This window comes from Notechis scutatus, chromosome 2 (genome assembly GCF_049901735.1).
Source record: "Notechis scutatus isolate UNSWTSFEM ecotype Mainland chromosome 2, rNotScu1.2, whole genome shotgun sequence".
NCBI classification, from domain to species: domain Eukaryota; kingdom Metazoa; phylum Chordata; class Lepidosauria; order Squamata; family Elapidae; genus Notechis; species Notechis scutatus.
This window is the reverse complement of record NC_142010.1, coordinates 5906307-5922045: the sequence shown is the minus strand read 5'-3', so window position 1 is coordinate 5922045 and position 15739 is coordinate 5906307. Positions and strand designations below refer to the sequence as shown.

The 15739-nt window shown below is 39.7% G+C and overlaps 1 protein-coding gene across 1 annotated transcript in view; it reads right to left on the bottom strand.

Annotated features, from left to right (window-relative positions):
- The window catches only part of NOTCH4 (notch receptor 4), a 93083-nt gene that overhangs the window by 68040 nt on the left and 9304 nt on the right, over positions 1-15739 (bottom strand). Inside the window, exons 4-5 of the mRNA XM_087953349.1 lie at positions 6048-6384; positions 20-144 (exon numbers count right to left, since the gene is read on the bottom strand). Coding sequence (XP_087809475.1) covers positions 20-144; positions 6048-6384 — 462 coding nt within the window. The remainder of the gene's footprint in view (positions 1-19; positions 145-6047; positions 6385-15739) is intronic.

Sequence of the window (15739 nt, the reverse complement as noted above, 5' to 3'; positions counted from 1 at the left end):
TTTCTTGCTTGCGTCTCACCTGTCCAGCCTTGGATGCAATGGCAGGTGTAGGACCTGATACCATCCTGGCAGGTGCCTCCGTTGAGGCACTGATGCCCTGCGCAGTCATCTGGATTCACCTCACAGTACTGACCAGTGTAGCCTATTTGAAAAACAGGAGATAATAAACATAAGAGTCATTTTGGAGGGAACAAGACAGTGTCGTCAGCAATGACAAGGGAAGCTCCTGGGGGAAAAATCTCCAACCTTTCAGTGAGCAGGGGGAAGGGGGAAAGAGGAGATTATTTTGTGGGAGGGGCAAGTCCATGTACACATGCAGGTGTGTGCATGCACCTGCCACATTGATGGCGACACCTGTGTGAATGTGGCCGTGAGTTCCTGTGCCGAGACTCATGTGAGTCGGGCTGTAGACACTCGCATTGGGGCTATGTGTGCATGTCGAAATGCACACGCTGGCCGGCCATTCAAGCACCCCGGTGGTGATTAGCCTGTGGCCCAGTAGTGGGCCGTGGCCCACAGGTTGGGACCCCTATTCTAGAGGAACAACTTGAGAGCACACAACTCTTCCAGCCTCTCACTTCTTAGGATGCTTCCGCATCACGCTGTTTCCAATTCCTCAAATCCTCACAACACAACCTGAAAAACTTGAGATCATCTGCATAGCTATTGACCTCAATAGCTATGAGAAACAGCAGGGATGCTTCCGGTTTGCCAGGCTTCGGCGGCGGCAGGGACTCGCGATCCTGCGCGATCCCTGTTGCGCTAGCTGTCTTGGTGCCTCCGATCCCAATGGGTCTGGAGGATAAGGCTGCCCCGTGGAGGCAGCCGAAGATAGGGGGGGATCCGGATAGGGGTTTGGGGGTATCGCAGACCCCCTCTCCAGCCGGCAAAACCCCCTTTTCTCAAAGCGGTGGAGCGGCGGCCAGTAATGGCTGCCACAGAGAAGCCGGCAGCTGGACAAGATAGTGCTGGAGGAAGAATGAGAAAGTTTTAAAGTGAAAGTTCTTTGGCTGAACTGGGACTTTAAGATACATTTAAGATACATCTAACATCCTGAAAACTCATTTTTTGAACGATACTTTGTTTCCAGAGGAGATTTTTAAAGCGGCAAATGAAAGTGCTGAAAGAGAAAGTTTACTCTCCTTCCCTACGGAATTAACAAATGGACATTGAAAAACCTGCTTTTTTATAGAAGGTAAAAATTTAAAGCTCTTTGTTACAAGTGGGAAGGGAGAGGACAAAAAAAAAATTATATTAAGATCTTGTTGGAGGAGATGCCTGGAAGATTTTGAGACTAGAAGTTAATTGTAATAAGGCTTTAAAATACAGACTGTTTTTTTTTTTTTCAATTGATATTACCCCAGGAACAGAAAGTGTAAAGGGAAGAACTTTGTGCTCTGTTTGGACTGCTTGATGACTCTGGGACTTTGGGGAACTGTTTTAAGCTTTGAAATATCTTGGTTGTTTTAAGAAGAAGAGGGAAAAAGAAAAAAGAAGAAAAGGTTTATAATGGCTTTATCTGTTGATGAACTAAGAAAGGAATATGGAAAAACAAAGAAAGAAGGCAAGGACGCTTTGGAAGAAGCCTTTCACTTTTTAGAAATGGCGCTTGCTATTTATCAGCAAACACAACAACTGATGGAGGAAGCAGAAGAAGAAGAAGCCATCTTTAATGAATCCAAAAGTTTGATTAAGAAAGAAAGGAGAAAGAGAGGAAGGAAAATGAAGGACTTAAGATCTAAAAAATCACCCAAGAAAGAGAAAAATAAGATGCAAAATCAATACAATGTTAGAAAGCAAAAGAAAAGAGGAATACAACAGAGAGGGGAAGCTAAAAAGGCGGAGGTTAGGAGAGGGGGGGGTAAAAAGGCCAGGTGGGATAAGAAAGGAAGGGAAAAGGGGAGAAAAAGCCACAAAGATATGAAACAAGATGGGAAAAAGCAAAAAAAAATTTAGGGATAAAGGGTAATGTATAATATTTTTTTTTTAAAAAAAAGATTCTGCAAGGTACATAAGATAGTATTGTAGTATTTGTATTAGAAATAGAAAATTAGAATTTTATAAGATCTAAAAAAAGATTAAAATATTAAAATGCTTAATAATGATAGATTTTAAGATTTAATAAAATATTAAAGGGAATGTTTAAAATATTTAGTTCAATTATAGAATTTAATTGACTATTGTGTTGATGCTATTATAAACTTACAATTGCAGCATTGTTTTTGAAATAGATAACTGGAATGTTACAAGATTTAATATTTAATTATGTACTTAATTATTTTATAGATATACTATTTTCTCTTTTTCTTAAAATTTAGTAGGTAGGATGTACTAAGCAGAATCAGATTGGGAACTAGGTGTTATTTTAAATGTTAATTTAGGGGAACGATAGAAAGGCATCATACTTCAATTAGTGATTTCAGGAGAAATCTTTTTTTTTTTATTATAGGGAATGAGATAAATGGATAATTGGAAAAGAATAGACAAAAGATACAAGTATAATGATTTAAACTAAGATGAAATAAATAAAATAGAATTAAGAAGAGTGAAAAGCGGGGGGAAGCTATAGAATGGTAAATAAGATAGGTAATGGTATATAAGATGAGAATGAATTTAATTGAAGTCCGTATAAAGAGAGGTAATCCGGGGCCAAGCCACTTTCTTAAAAGAAGTTTTATGTTTTTGTGTTTTGTGTGCTTATGTTTGTTGGAGAATTAATAAAACCTTGGAGAAATGTCAGATGAGAATAATTGTAAACAAGTCAGAGGGAAATATGAATATGATGACTATAAAATGAATAAATATAGAAAAGAAATGTAATTGAATAAGAGTAAAGAGAAATAATGAGAAATTTGCTAAAAGATATTTATGTGTCCATATGGAAATGGGATAGATTAGAATTATGTTGTATGAAATAATGTTTTATCTGCCTTGTAAAAATTTATAATGGAAAGAGGTTTTATGTGTTCAATGTTTAATGATGTTTTGTTTGTCTTTAAAATTAATAAAATTTGTCTCAAAAACAAAAGAGAAACAGCAGGGACATGTCATGACTAATTTGTAAAAAAAAAAAAAAAAAACCCCAAAGCACAATCTAATAGCCATTATAAGGGGAATTTTCCTGACCGCAAAGCCACCATTCTTCCGTTGCATTTAAAAATCTCTTCACAACTCTCATCTTGAAAGGGTGCCTTGAAATTTTGAAACTGTCTTTCCTAATATAGTTATCCTTGTTTAGAAGGAAATGAACAACTAGCAGATGACCTGAATGTGTTTTACTGCAGGTTTCAAAAGAAACTACAGCCACCTATCTCCACAACCCACATCTCAAACACACCAACAGCAGCCAAGCCTCCTACAACTGGCCCCAATCCATTGGGTTCATAACCTCTGGTGATCACAGAAAAAGAAGTGCAAGATCTATTACACAGACAGAAGCCAGGAAAAGCACCAGGGCCAGACAAGATAACTCCTTCTTGCTTAAAAGTCTGTGCTGACCAATTGGCCCCCATCTTCACCCGAATCTTCAATAGATCACTAGAGATGTGCTATGTTCCTTCCTGCTTCAAACGCTCTACCATCATCCCAGTGCCAAATAAACCCTCCATCAAGGAACTGAATGACTACAGACCAGTTGCTCTAACATCTGTAGTTATGAAAATCTTTGAAAGGCTTGTGCTGTCCCACCTGAAAACCATCACGGATCCGCTTTTGGATCCCATGCCATTTGCATACCGAGCAAATAGATCGACAGATGATGCTGTTAATATGGCTCTGCATTACATCCTACAACATCTTGAATCTCCAAATACCTACGCAAGGGTCCTCTTTGTAGACTTCAGTTCAGCATTCAATAACATCATTCCAGACGCTCTTCTAAGTAAGTTAAACTGACTAGCGGTACCTGAACACACTTGTAAGTAGATCATAAGCTTCCTAACAGACAGGAAGCAGCAGGTGAAGCTAGGCAGAATCACATCCGATACCTGTACAATCAGCACAGGGCCCCTCCAAGGCTGTGTGCTATCTCCACTTCTCTTCTCCCTATATACCAATGACTGCATCTCAAATGATCCATCTGTTCAAATACTGAAGTTTGCTGATGACACAACAGTGATTGGTCTCATTCGAGAAAACGATGAATTTGCATACAGACAGGAGGTTATACAACTTGCCTCGTGGTGTAACCGGAACAATCTGGAATTGAACACACTCAAAACTGTAGAAATGGTGATAGACTTTAGAAGAAACCCTCCCATACTGCCACCTCTTACAATACTAGACAACACAGTATCAACAGTAGAGACCTTCAAATTTCTAGGTTCTACTATATCACATGACCTAAAATGGACACCTAACATCAAAAACATCATCAAAAAAGCACAACAAAAAATGTTCTTTCTTCGCCAACTCAGAAAACTCAAACTGCCCAAGGAGTGAATTATTGAGTCTATCATCTGCACCTCTATAACTGTCTGGTTCTGCAACCCAACAGGACAGACACAGACTTCAGATGATAATTAGGACTGCAGAAAAAACAATTACTAACAACCTTCAATTGAGGACCTGTATACTACACGAGTCAAAAAGAGGGCTGTGAAAATATTTACAGACCTCTCACATCCCGGACATAAACTGTTTCAACTCCTTCCCTCAAAACGATGCTATAGAGCACTGCACACCAGAACAACTAGACACAAGAACAGTTTTTTCCCGAAAGCCATCACTCTGCTAAACAAATAATTCCCTCAACACTGTTCAACTATTTACAAAGTGTACACTACTATTACTGTTAATCTTCTCATCACTCCTTTTCACCCATTCCCTCCCACTTATTATTGTAGGACTGTATCTTTATTGCTTGTATCCGTACGATTTATATTAACTGTTTCCTAGTATGATTTGATTGTTGATTGTACCCTATGACTATCATTAAGTGTTTTACGTTATGATTCTTGATTCTTAATGAATGTACCTTTTCTTTAGGTATATTGAGAGTATTTACACCAAGACAAATTCCTTGTGTGTCCAATCACACTTGGCCAATAAAGTATTATATATATAGTATCTACAACCGGGACCAGCAATTTAGTTCTTAAGACTGGCACCATTAACAGAGCTTTGACAGTAAGTTATTTTGGGGTCTGATTCAGTTAGATGTATTGGCTTGAAACTCAAACAGTTAGAGTACAGGAGTAAAGAACTCAGACCCAACCCTGTTTCTTGGGCAAATTTTGGGACAAATCTGTGGAATAAAAAAGAAGCACGGTTTCATTCACACAATGCACGGGTTGCTAAATTGATTCATGACAAGTGAGCTTACTTACCATAAGATGCTAAGCAGGAGGAGGAGGAGGAGGAGGAGGAGGAGGAGGAGGAGGAGGAGGAGGAGGAGGAGGAGGAGGAGGAGGAGGAGGAGGAGGAGAAGAAGAAGAAGAAGAAGAAGAAGAAGAAGAAGAAGAAGAAGAAGAAGAAGAAGAAGAAGAAGAAGAAGAAGAAGAAGAAGAAGAAGAAGAAGAAGAAGAAGAAGAAGAAGAAGAAGAAGAAGAAGAAGAAGAAGAAGAAGAAGAATTTAATCTCACCAACTTGTCATCTGCAACCTGAATTAATGACTTGGATGCACCAGTGTTTCATTATATTTATCTCACTATGAACATGAACATGTCTGGTTACTAAAAACTGCTGGCAAGTAAGCTAGTGGGGGTAACACCCAAGACTTCCCCCATCCAAGGTTCCAATCACTGGCCACACAGAGTAGCTCCCATTTATCCTCTCCCTTGATCTTTGAGAAAAGGCACCAAGCCACATCTCCTTCCTTGGGTGTCTTAAACTATTTTTTCAACACTACCTCCCTGTGGAAGGGATTGACACTCTCGAATTTGCCTTTTTAGCCATACTTTATGCTGTTTTAGGACCTCTTTTCAGAGCACGATACCATAGTCTTTTGAGACTGAAGGATGCCAAGGATGGGACTTGGGGCAGAGCCGCAATGCCTTTCAGCCAACAAATGCCATAACAACCCTCATAATAATGAATCGTAATTCCCTGGCAGACAGAGGCAGCCATGGTATCCTCCATTGACACGATGGCAGGTGCCCCCGTGGAGGCAGATCTCCGAGGAACAAGGCCCCCATCGGTACTGGCAGAGAGGACCAGAGAAGTTGGATGGGCACAAACAGCGGAAGGAGCCGATGCTGTTGATACAGCTGCCCCCGTTGAGGCAGGGGCTGGGGGACGCAAAGCATTCGTTGATGTCGTGTTGGCAGGTGTGCCCTTCGAAGCCTGGCCAGCACTGGCAGACGATGAAAGGGTAAGTGATGACACACGTCCCTCCGTTGGCACAAGGGTTGGCTGGGCAGAAATCCATCAACTGGCAGTTCTTCCCTGGAAGAAAAGAAATCAAAGTCAACGTGGTTCACAGCTTCTCCTCCAGCCTGGGAGAGGACAAGTTCATCCAGCATCTTCTCAAAGCGAAACTATAGGGCGCTGCCCACCGGAACAACTAGACACAAGGACAGTTTTCCCCCCCCCCCAAAGGCCATCACTCTGCTAAACAACTAATCCCCTCCACACTGTCAACTTATTTACTAAGACTGTATTACTATTCTTCTTCTCATCCTTCCTAGTGTCTATCTCCTCCCACTTATGACTATAACCACGTGGTTTCTATCTTTACAATTTATATTGTTTTTATTTGTTTCCCAGTATGATTTTGATTGCTTATTAGTAACCTATGACCAGTGGTGGGATTCCAATTTTTAAACTACCGGTTCTGGTGGGCGTGGCTTGGTGAGCGTGGCAGGGGAAGGATACTGTAAAATCTCCACTCAGAGGTGGTATTTGCCAGTTCTCTGAATTATTCAAAATTTCCTCTACTGGTTCTCCAGAACTGGCAACAGAACCTGCTGAATACCACCTCTGCCTATGGCTATCACTAACTGTTGTATCTTATGATTCTTGATGAATGTATTTTATTTTTTCTTTATGTACACTGAGAGCCTATGCACCAAAGGCAAATTCCTTCTGTGTCCAATCACACTTGGCCAATAAAGAATTCTCTTCTCTTCTCTTCCCTTCCCTTCCCTTCCCTTCTCTTTTCTTTTCTCTCTTCCCTTCCCTTCCCTTCCTTTCCTTTCCTTTCCTTTCCTTTCCTTTCCTTTCCTTTCCTTTCCTTTCCTTTCCCTTCCCTTCCCTTCCCTTCTCTTCTCTTCTCTTCTCTTCCTTCCCTTCCCTTCCCTTCCTTCCCTTCCCTTCCCTTCCCTTCCTTCTTCTTCTCTTCTCTTCTCTTCTCTTCTCTTCTCTTCTCTTCTCTTCTCTTCTCTTTCTCTCTTCCCTTCCCTTCCCTTCCCTTCCTTCCCTTCCCTTCCCTTCCCTTCCCTTCTCTTCTCTTCTCTTCTCTTCTCTTCTCTTCTCTTCTCTTCTCTTCTCTCCCCTTCCCTTCTCTTCTCTTCCCTTCCCTTCCATTCTATGCTGACTTCAAGCCAATGACTTCTAGGAGAGGAGAAGAAGAGGAGACATTGTTCCTACTATAAGTAGTCTTCAACTTACGACCACAATTCAGACTGGAATTTCCATTGCTAAGTCAGATGGTCGTTAAATGAGTTACATCCAGTTCTACAACTACCCCCCCCCCATGATTTTAAGCAAATCCTTAAAGGCTCTCTTTGGGGCCACAATTAGGAGATCTAGCAGGCCCTTTTAAGGTGGGGAGATGGTTTTCTCCTTGGTCCCCTTTGGTCACGTGTAGGAGATTGTTTGTCCTGATAATGTTGGAAGGAGCGGCTCCGTTTTTAATTTTGTAAAGCCACCCAGAGTATTTTTATTTATTTATTTATATTTATCAAACAGATTTATATAGCCACCCAACTCACGCACGATCACTTTTTTTTGGGAATTGGGTGGTCTTGAAAACAGAGTGATAAGTCAATCAGTTGCTTTAAAGTTGTGGTTCTCAACCTTCCTAATGCCGCGACCCTTTAATACAGTTCCTCATGTTGTGGTGACCTCCAACCCTAAAATTATTTTCATTGCTACTTCATCGCTGCAATTTTGTCACTGTTATGAATCGTAATGTAAATATCTGATATGCAGGATGTATTTTCATTGTTACAAATTGAACATAATTAAAGCACAGTGATTAATCACAAAAACAATATGTAATATGTTGACCATATATACTGTTAAATATTTGTTTCTAATTACAAATAAATGAAATTTTGTCTTGAAGCGTGGTGTAGCATGCTACATTTTGCGACAGTAGGCGTAAAAAGCCAACGTCAGTGCGAAGCCAACCCTGTCACATACACCTGTATTTGTACGGGCTCTATGTGATGGGGTTGGCGCGATGATGTCATCACGCCGGATACTTGTATGGGGTGTATCTGCATGTGGGCAGACGCTGCCTGGAGACGGATAGAGGAGCGGTGTCTCGTTTCCTAAGACCATCGAAAATATGTGTTTTCCGATGGTCTCAGGCGACCCCTGTGAAAGGGTCATTATCCTTTCATTATCCCAAAGGGGTCGCGACCCACAGGTTGAGAATCGCTGCTTTAAAGGGAACTCTCTTTTCACAAGGAGAACCTAAGAGGGTTGACAGTATTTGGTCAAAAAAGTCAAGATGGCAATGATGGCGATACAATCTAAGTTTGGTGCTCTCTGAGCTGGCTTCTTTTCCTGCAGATGTTTCTATATATTAGATGTTTCTAATAACATATTACAGTACAATCCATCTCTTGTGTATTATACTCGGCTAAGCGTTACAGTCAGTGTTGGATGTATATTTTGTGTATATTCGTAGATATTGTACTCTCAAATTGCAAATGGAGACGTGGATACTCTATCTTTCTTATCTTCATTTTTAAGTGCTTTGGTTTTATTGTATTGCGAACAGTTGCTGGGGTGCATCCACAGTTTCGTTGTACTTGTACAATGACAATAAAGTTCTTCTAATTTTAATTCTAATTCATTACCAAACTAGGTAACATAATCAGTGCCAGTAGGGAGTGCAGTTTACTCTCAGTTTATATTCTGGTGGCTTGTCCTGTCAGTGTTGGGTGGTTTTAGAGGTTATTTGGTTGGCACTCTGGCAAATCAGCCATCAATAGACACACAGACATTAACAACATCTATAGACTGTAATCAACCAGCCCAAAAGAGAACAAAAAGACTCCAGCATCTCTCCACCAACAATCGGCGCCCAGATCAATAGCAAGAGCAATAGCACTTGGACTTACATACTGCTTCACAGCCCTCTCTAAGCAATTTACAGAGTCCGCATATTGTTCCCAACAATCTGGGTCCTCATTTTATTGACCTCGGAAGGATGGAAGGTTGAGTCAACCTTGAGCCGGTCAGAATCGAACTGCCCAACTTCTGGCAGTCGGCAGTCAGCAGAAGTAGCCTGCAGTACTGCTCTCAAGCTTCAAATGGTATTTTTGCTCTTGCAACTATTTTCGCTTTTCGGCTTGCCAGCAGATTATGTGGGGAACAAAGGAGGTGATAGAACGAAGCTTCAGACATCAAGATGCCAACCCTGGGAACCAAGGACGTTTCAGCAGGTGTTTACCCAAGTCAAAAAAGACTTTCTCACAACAATACCAGAAGTCTCCATTGGACAATGTGATATGGCCTAATAGGGGGGAGGGAGATATGGAACTTTAATTATATGGGGTTGCGCGGGAAATAGTTAGATCTGGTTTTGCCCTCATCTTTGCCAATGTGATGTACTCCTTAAAGTTTTACGCCAAGAAATTTGATCGTCTTGGCTGTGTTTGTCGGTCGGAACATCGACATCTGCATTCTAACCACTGCATCACCACAGCTCATCAGCATAGTGTCAACCTTGAAGTTGATGTGACTGAGGCCATTTTGAGGCTTCAGTGTTGCCACACTGGATCTGAGGGATAGGGAGGGGGCGGAAATACAGAAAACGGGGGTTTTGTAGCCAAAATAAAATACTTTCTCCTGGGAACCAAGGACGTTCCCACAGGTAGTCAGAGAGAGGAGGAGTGAAGTTACCAGGCAACCAGACCTCACCTTAATTGGACCATGTGACTGATTACTTGGGGAGGAGACAAAATTTTTACTTAGGTGAAAACTATGGGAACATTCAGAGTCGGTTTTCATCAGCCTCTGCCAATGTGATATATCCAGTAGTGGGATTCAATTTTTTTTTACTACTGGTGGCTTAGTGGGTATGGCACTCTCCATTCCCTCCTGACAGAAGGTTACTGCAAAATCCCATTCCCTCCCCACCCCACTAACCTGCTTTTCAGCTCCGTTCTCCTGTGCAGGGCAACAAAAGAAGACCCAGACAATAAGCTGGGACTCGGGAGGCGGGCCCGTCAGAGGTGGTATTTGCCAGTTCTCCAAATTACTCACAATTTCCGCTACCGATTGTCCAGAACTGGTCAGAACCTTATGAATACCACCTCTGGATATATCCAACAAAACTATTCTTTGAGGAACCTACCTACCTACCAATTATCACATTAAACAAGAGGAAAATCTTCTATGCACCAATTCCACCCGCGCTTTCTACAATTTTGTAAACAACAAACTAAAAGACTCAAGGTCCATCCCACCCCTGAAAGGACCTAATGGTAAAGACTGCAACGAAGACACTATTAAAGCCAAGCTCTTTAACACATTCTTTGGCTCAGTATTTGTAAACAGCAATGGATCATGCCCAGTATTTCCTAGTCGAACCACAGACAACTACAATGATCTAATACATATTGATTTTACTGTAGACAATGTTGAAAAGCACTACGTAATCTAAAACCATCTCTCGGACGGAATATGTGCCTACTTCTTAAAAAAGCTATCCACTGCCAAAACCGAACCTCAAAGCATAATCTTTGAAAAATCTTTAAGGACCAGCTCCTTGCCAAAACTATGGTCACAAGCCATAGTCATCCCCATCTTCAAAAAGGGGGACCCCAGCCTAGTTGAAAATTACAGACCAATCTCCTTATGCTGCATCACCTGTAAAGTCATGGAATCAATTATTAACCAATCCATCATCCTCCACTTAGAGACAAACAACCTACTCTCTAATAAACAATTTGGTTTCAGAAAAAAAACTATCCTGCAATCTGCAACTCTTACACTTCAAAAACATATGGACTATACAACTCGATCAGGGCAAAGCAATAGACGCAATCTACATAGACTTCTGTAAAGCCTTTGATTCTGTAGTACATGACAAACTACTTCTAAAACTAAAATCTTATGGTATCTCTGGACACCTGCATAACTGGATAGAAGCATTCCTGTCAAAGAGACAACAAATGGTCAAAATTGGGAGTGTCCTATCAAATCCAGTACCTGTCAATAGTGGTGTCCCCCAAGGCAGTGTTCTAGGACCAACTCTCTTCATACTCTACATAAATGACCTCTGTGATCATATCAAGAGCAACTGTGTTCTCTTCGCTGATGATGTAAAGCTATTCAATACCACAGACAATACTGCTACCCTTCAAAAAGACCTTGACTATGCATCAGAATGGTCAAACAAATGGCAACTTCAAATCTCAACAAATAAATGCTCTGTCCTACATATTGGCAAAAAAAAATCAGAAAATAAAATACAGGCTGAATAGTCAACACCTTGTTGATGATTCAAACTCTGTCAAGGATCTTGGAGTACTCATCTCTAATGATCTAAGTGCTAGAGCCCACTGTAACTACATAGCCAAAAGAGTTGTTAATCTAATCTTACGTAGCTTTTTCTCTGGTAATATTACACAAATAATTAGAGCATACAAAACATTTGCTAGACCGACTTCCGGTTTGCCAGGCTTCGGCAGCGGCAGGGATTCGCGATTCTGTGCGATCCCTGTAGCGCTAGCCATCTTGGTGCCTCCGATCCTGACGGGTCTGGAGGCTAAGGCTGCCCCGTAGAGGCAGCCGAAGATAGGGGGATCCGGAGAGGGGTTTGGGGGCATCGCAGACCCCCTCCCCAGCTGGCAAAAACCCCTTTTCTCAAGGTGGTGGAGCAGCGGTCTGCAATGGCCACCACAAAGAAGCCGGCAGCTGGGTAAGACTGTGCAGGAGGAAGAGGGAGAAAGTTTTGAAGAGAAAGTTTTTTTTGGCTGAACCAGGACTTTAAGATATACCTAACATCCTGAAAACCATGACTTTTTGAACGATACTTTGTTCCCAGAGGAGATTTTCAAGCTGCAAATTTGAGGTGCTGAAAGGGAAAGTTTACTCTCCTTCCCTACGGAATTAACAAATGGACATTGAGAAACCTGTCTTTTTATAGAAGGTAAAAACTTGGCTCTTTGTTATAAATGGGAAGGGAGAGGACAAAAAATATATATATTAAGATCTTGTTGGAGGAGATGCCTTGAAGATTTTGAGACTAAATTAATTGCAACAAGGCTTTAAAATACAGACTGGGCTTTTTTTTTTTTTTTTTACTGATATTACCCCAGGAAGAGAAAGTGAGAACTTTGTGCTTTGTTTGGACTGATTGATGACTCTGGGACTTTGGGGAATTGTTTCAACTTTTGAAACATCTTGGTTGTTTTAAGAAGAAGAAGAAGAGGGGGGAGGGAGAAAAAAGAAAAGGTTTATAATGGCTTTACCAGTTGATGAACTTAGAAAGGAATATGGAAAAATAAAGAAAGAAGGCAAGGACGCTGTGGAAGAAGCCTTTCATTTTTTAGAAATGGCGCTTGCTATTTGTCAGCAAACACAACAACAGATGGAGGAGGAGGAGGAGGAGGAGGAGGAGGAGGAGGAGGAGGAGGAGGAGGAGGAGGAGGAGGAGGAGGAGGAGGAGGAGGAGGAGGAAGAAGAAGAAGAAGAAGAAGAAGAAGAAGAAGAAGAAGAAGAAGAAGAAGAAGAAGAAGAAGAAGAAGAAGCCATCTTTAATGAATCCAAAAGTTTAATTAAGAAAGAAAGGAGAAAGAGAGGAAGGAAAATGAAGGACTTAAGACTTAAAAAAACACCCAAGAAAGAGAAAAATAAGATGCAAAATCAACACAATGTTAGAAAACAAAAGAAAAATGGAATACAACAAAGAGGGGAAGCTAAAAAGGCAGAGGTTAGGAGAGGGGGGGTTAAAAAGGCCAGGTGGGAAAAGAAAGGAAGGGAAAAGGGGGGGGAAAGCCACAAAGGTTGGAAACAAGATGGGAAAAAGGGAATTTTTTTTAGGGATAAAGGGTAATGTATAATCCTTTTAAAAAGAAGATTCTGCAAGGTACATAAGATGGTATTGTAGTATTTGTATTAGAAATAGAAAATTAGAATGTTATAAGAATTAATAAAAGATTAAAATATTGAAATGTTTAGTAATGATAGACTTCAAAATTTAATAAAATATTAAAGGGAATGTTTAAAACATTGAGTTTAATTACAGAGTTTAATTGACTATTGTGTTGATGTTATTATAAATTTATTACTGTAGCATTTGTTTTTGAAATAGATAATTGGAATGTTACAAGATTTAATATTTAGATTTATTATTTAATTATGTATTTAATCATTTTGGATTTACTATTTTTTCTTTTTTTAAAAAAGTTAGTAGGTAGAATGTACTAAGCAGAATCAGATTGGGAACTAGGTGTTATTTTAAATGTTAATTTAGGGGGATGATAGAAAGGCATCATACTTTGATTAGTGATTCCAGGAGAAATCCTTTTTTTTACTATAGGGAATGAGATAAATGGATAATTTGGGAAGAATGGGCAAAAGATACAAGTATAATGATTTAAATTAAAATGAAATAAATAAAATAGAATTAAGAAGAGTGAAAAGCGGGGAGAAGCTATATAGAAGATATAGAATGGTAAATAAGATAGGTAATGGCATATAAGATGAACATGAATTTAATTGAAGTCCATATAAAGAGAGGTAATCTGGGGCCAAGCTACTTTCTAAAAATAAGTTTTATGTTTTTGTGTTTTGTGTGTTTATGTTTGTTTGAGAATTGATAAAACCTTGGAGGAATGTTGGATGGGAATAACGGTAAACAAGTCAGAGAGAAATGAAGATGATGACTATAAAATGGATAAATATAGGGAAAAAATAATAATAATGAAATTGAATAAGAGTAAAGAGAAATAATGAGAAATTTGCTAAAAGATATTTATATGTCCATATGGAAATGGGGTAAAATGGAATTATGTTTCATAAAATAGTTTTTTATCCGACTTGTAAAAATTTATTATGGAAAGAGGTTTTATGTACTCAATGGTTAATGATGGTTTGTTTGTCTTTAAAACTAATAAAATTTGTTTCAAAAAAAAAAAAAACATTTGCTAGACCAACACTCGAATACAGCTCATCAGTCTGGAACCCACATTACGTATCTGATATTAACACAGTTGAGAAAGTCCAGAAATATTTCACAAGAAGAGTTCTCCATTCCTTTACTCGTTGTAGAATACCTTATGCCACAAGACTTGAAATTCTAGACCTAGAAAACCTAGAACTACGCTGCCTTCGGTTCGATCTAAGTATAGTATATAAAATCATACATTGCAACGTCCTACCTGTCAATGAATACTTCAGCTTCAACCATAACAATACAAGAGCAAACGATAGATACAAACTCAAGGTTAATTGCACCAAACTTGATTGCAGGAAATGCGACTTCAGCAACAGAGTGGTCAATGTCTGGAATACTCTACCTGACTCTGTGGTTTCTTCCCCAAACTTTAACCTTAGACTCTCTACTATTGACCTCACTCTTTTCCTAAAGGTCATTAGGGGGCATGCATAAGTGCACCAACGTGCCTACCGTCCCTGTCCTATTGTTTCTTTTATTTTTCTTATATGTATCCATGTATTCGTAACTATGTTTTTACTTATACCTATTATCTTGTAAGCAATTGACAAACCAAATAAAATAAATAAAAATAATAAAATAAAATAAAAAATACTTACCTCAGAGTTCTGTTTGTTATGGGTGTATTATTTGCAACCCTGACATTTACATTAACTCCAAAGTTAACATCAGACAATCAAGTAAACAACACCTTGATCCTTGAAACTGGCAAAGAGCCATCAGTAAACAGTAAACAGCCCAATCAAAGAATCTCTAAGACCACCCTCAGAAACTCTGATGATGTTAGTTAGTTTGGGTAATGAAACGTCCGCAAGAAAACAAGCAAGGTACTAGAATTGTATTTGCAAAAAATTGGAAAAGTGACGAGATCCCTACAGATGAGAACGTGATTAGGAAAATATTAGAATGTGCAGAAATGAATAGACTGACGCTTCCTGCAAAGGAGAAAGAACAAACTGAATATTATATGACATGGGTGCTATTTTATGGATGGTTGGAGAATAAAAACAGAAGTGAGAAATAAATGGAGATTAGTAAAATAAAGAATAGATGTTACAATAGAGATGTAAACAATATGATTACTAATAGCAATAGCAATAGCACTTAGACTTATATACTGCTTTATAGTCCTCTCTAGGCGGTTTACAGAGTCAGCATATTGTCCCCCAACAATCTGGGTCCTCATTTTACCCACCTCGGAAGGATGGAAGGCTGAGTCAACCTTGAGCCTGGTGGGATTCGATCTGCCAAATTGCAGTCAGCTGGCAGTCAGCAGAAGTAGCTTGCAGTACTGCACTGTAACCACTGCGCCACCGAGGCTCTAATATGATTGTTAAGATTATTACACCTGATATAATATAACATTTTCATTGGAAGATATGTTAAGAGGGAGAAATGAATAGAATCATAATGTTGATTATTATTATTGTAAGATTAGAG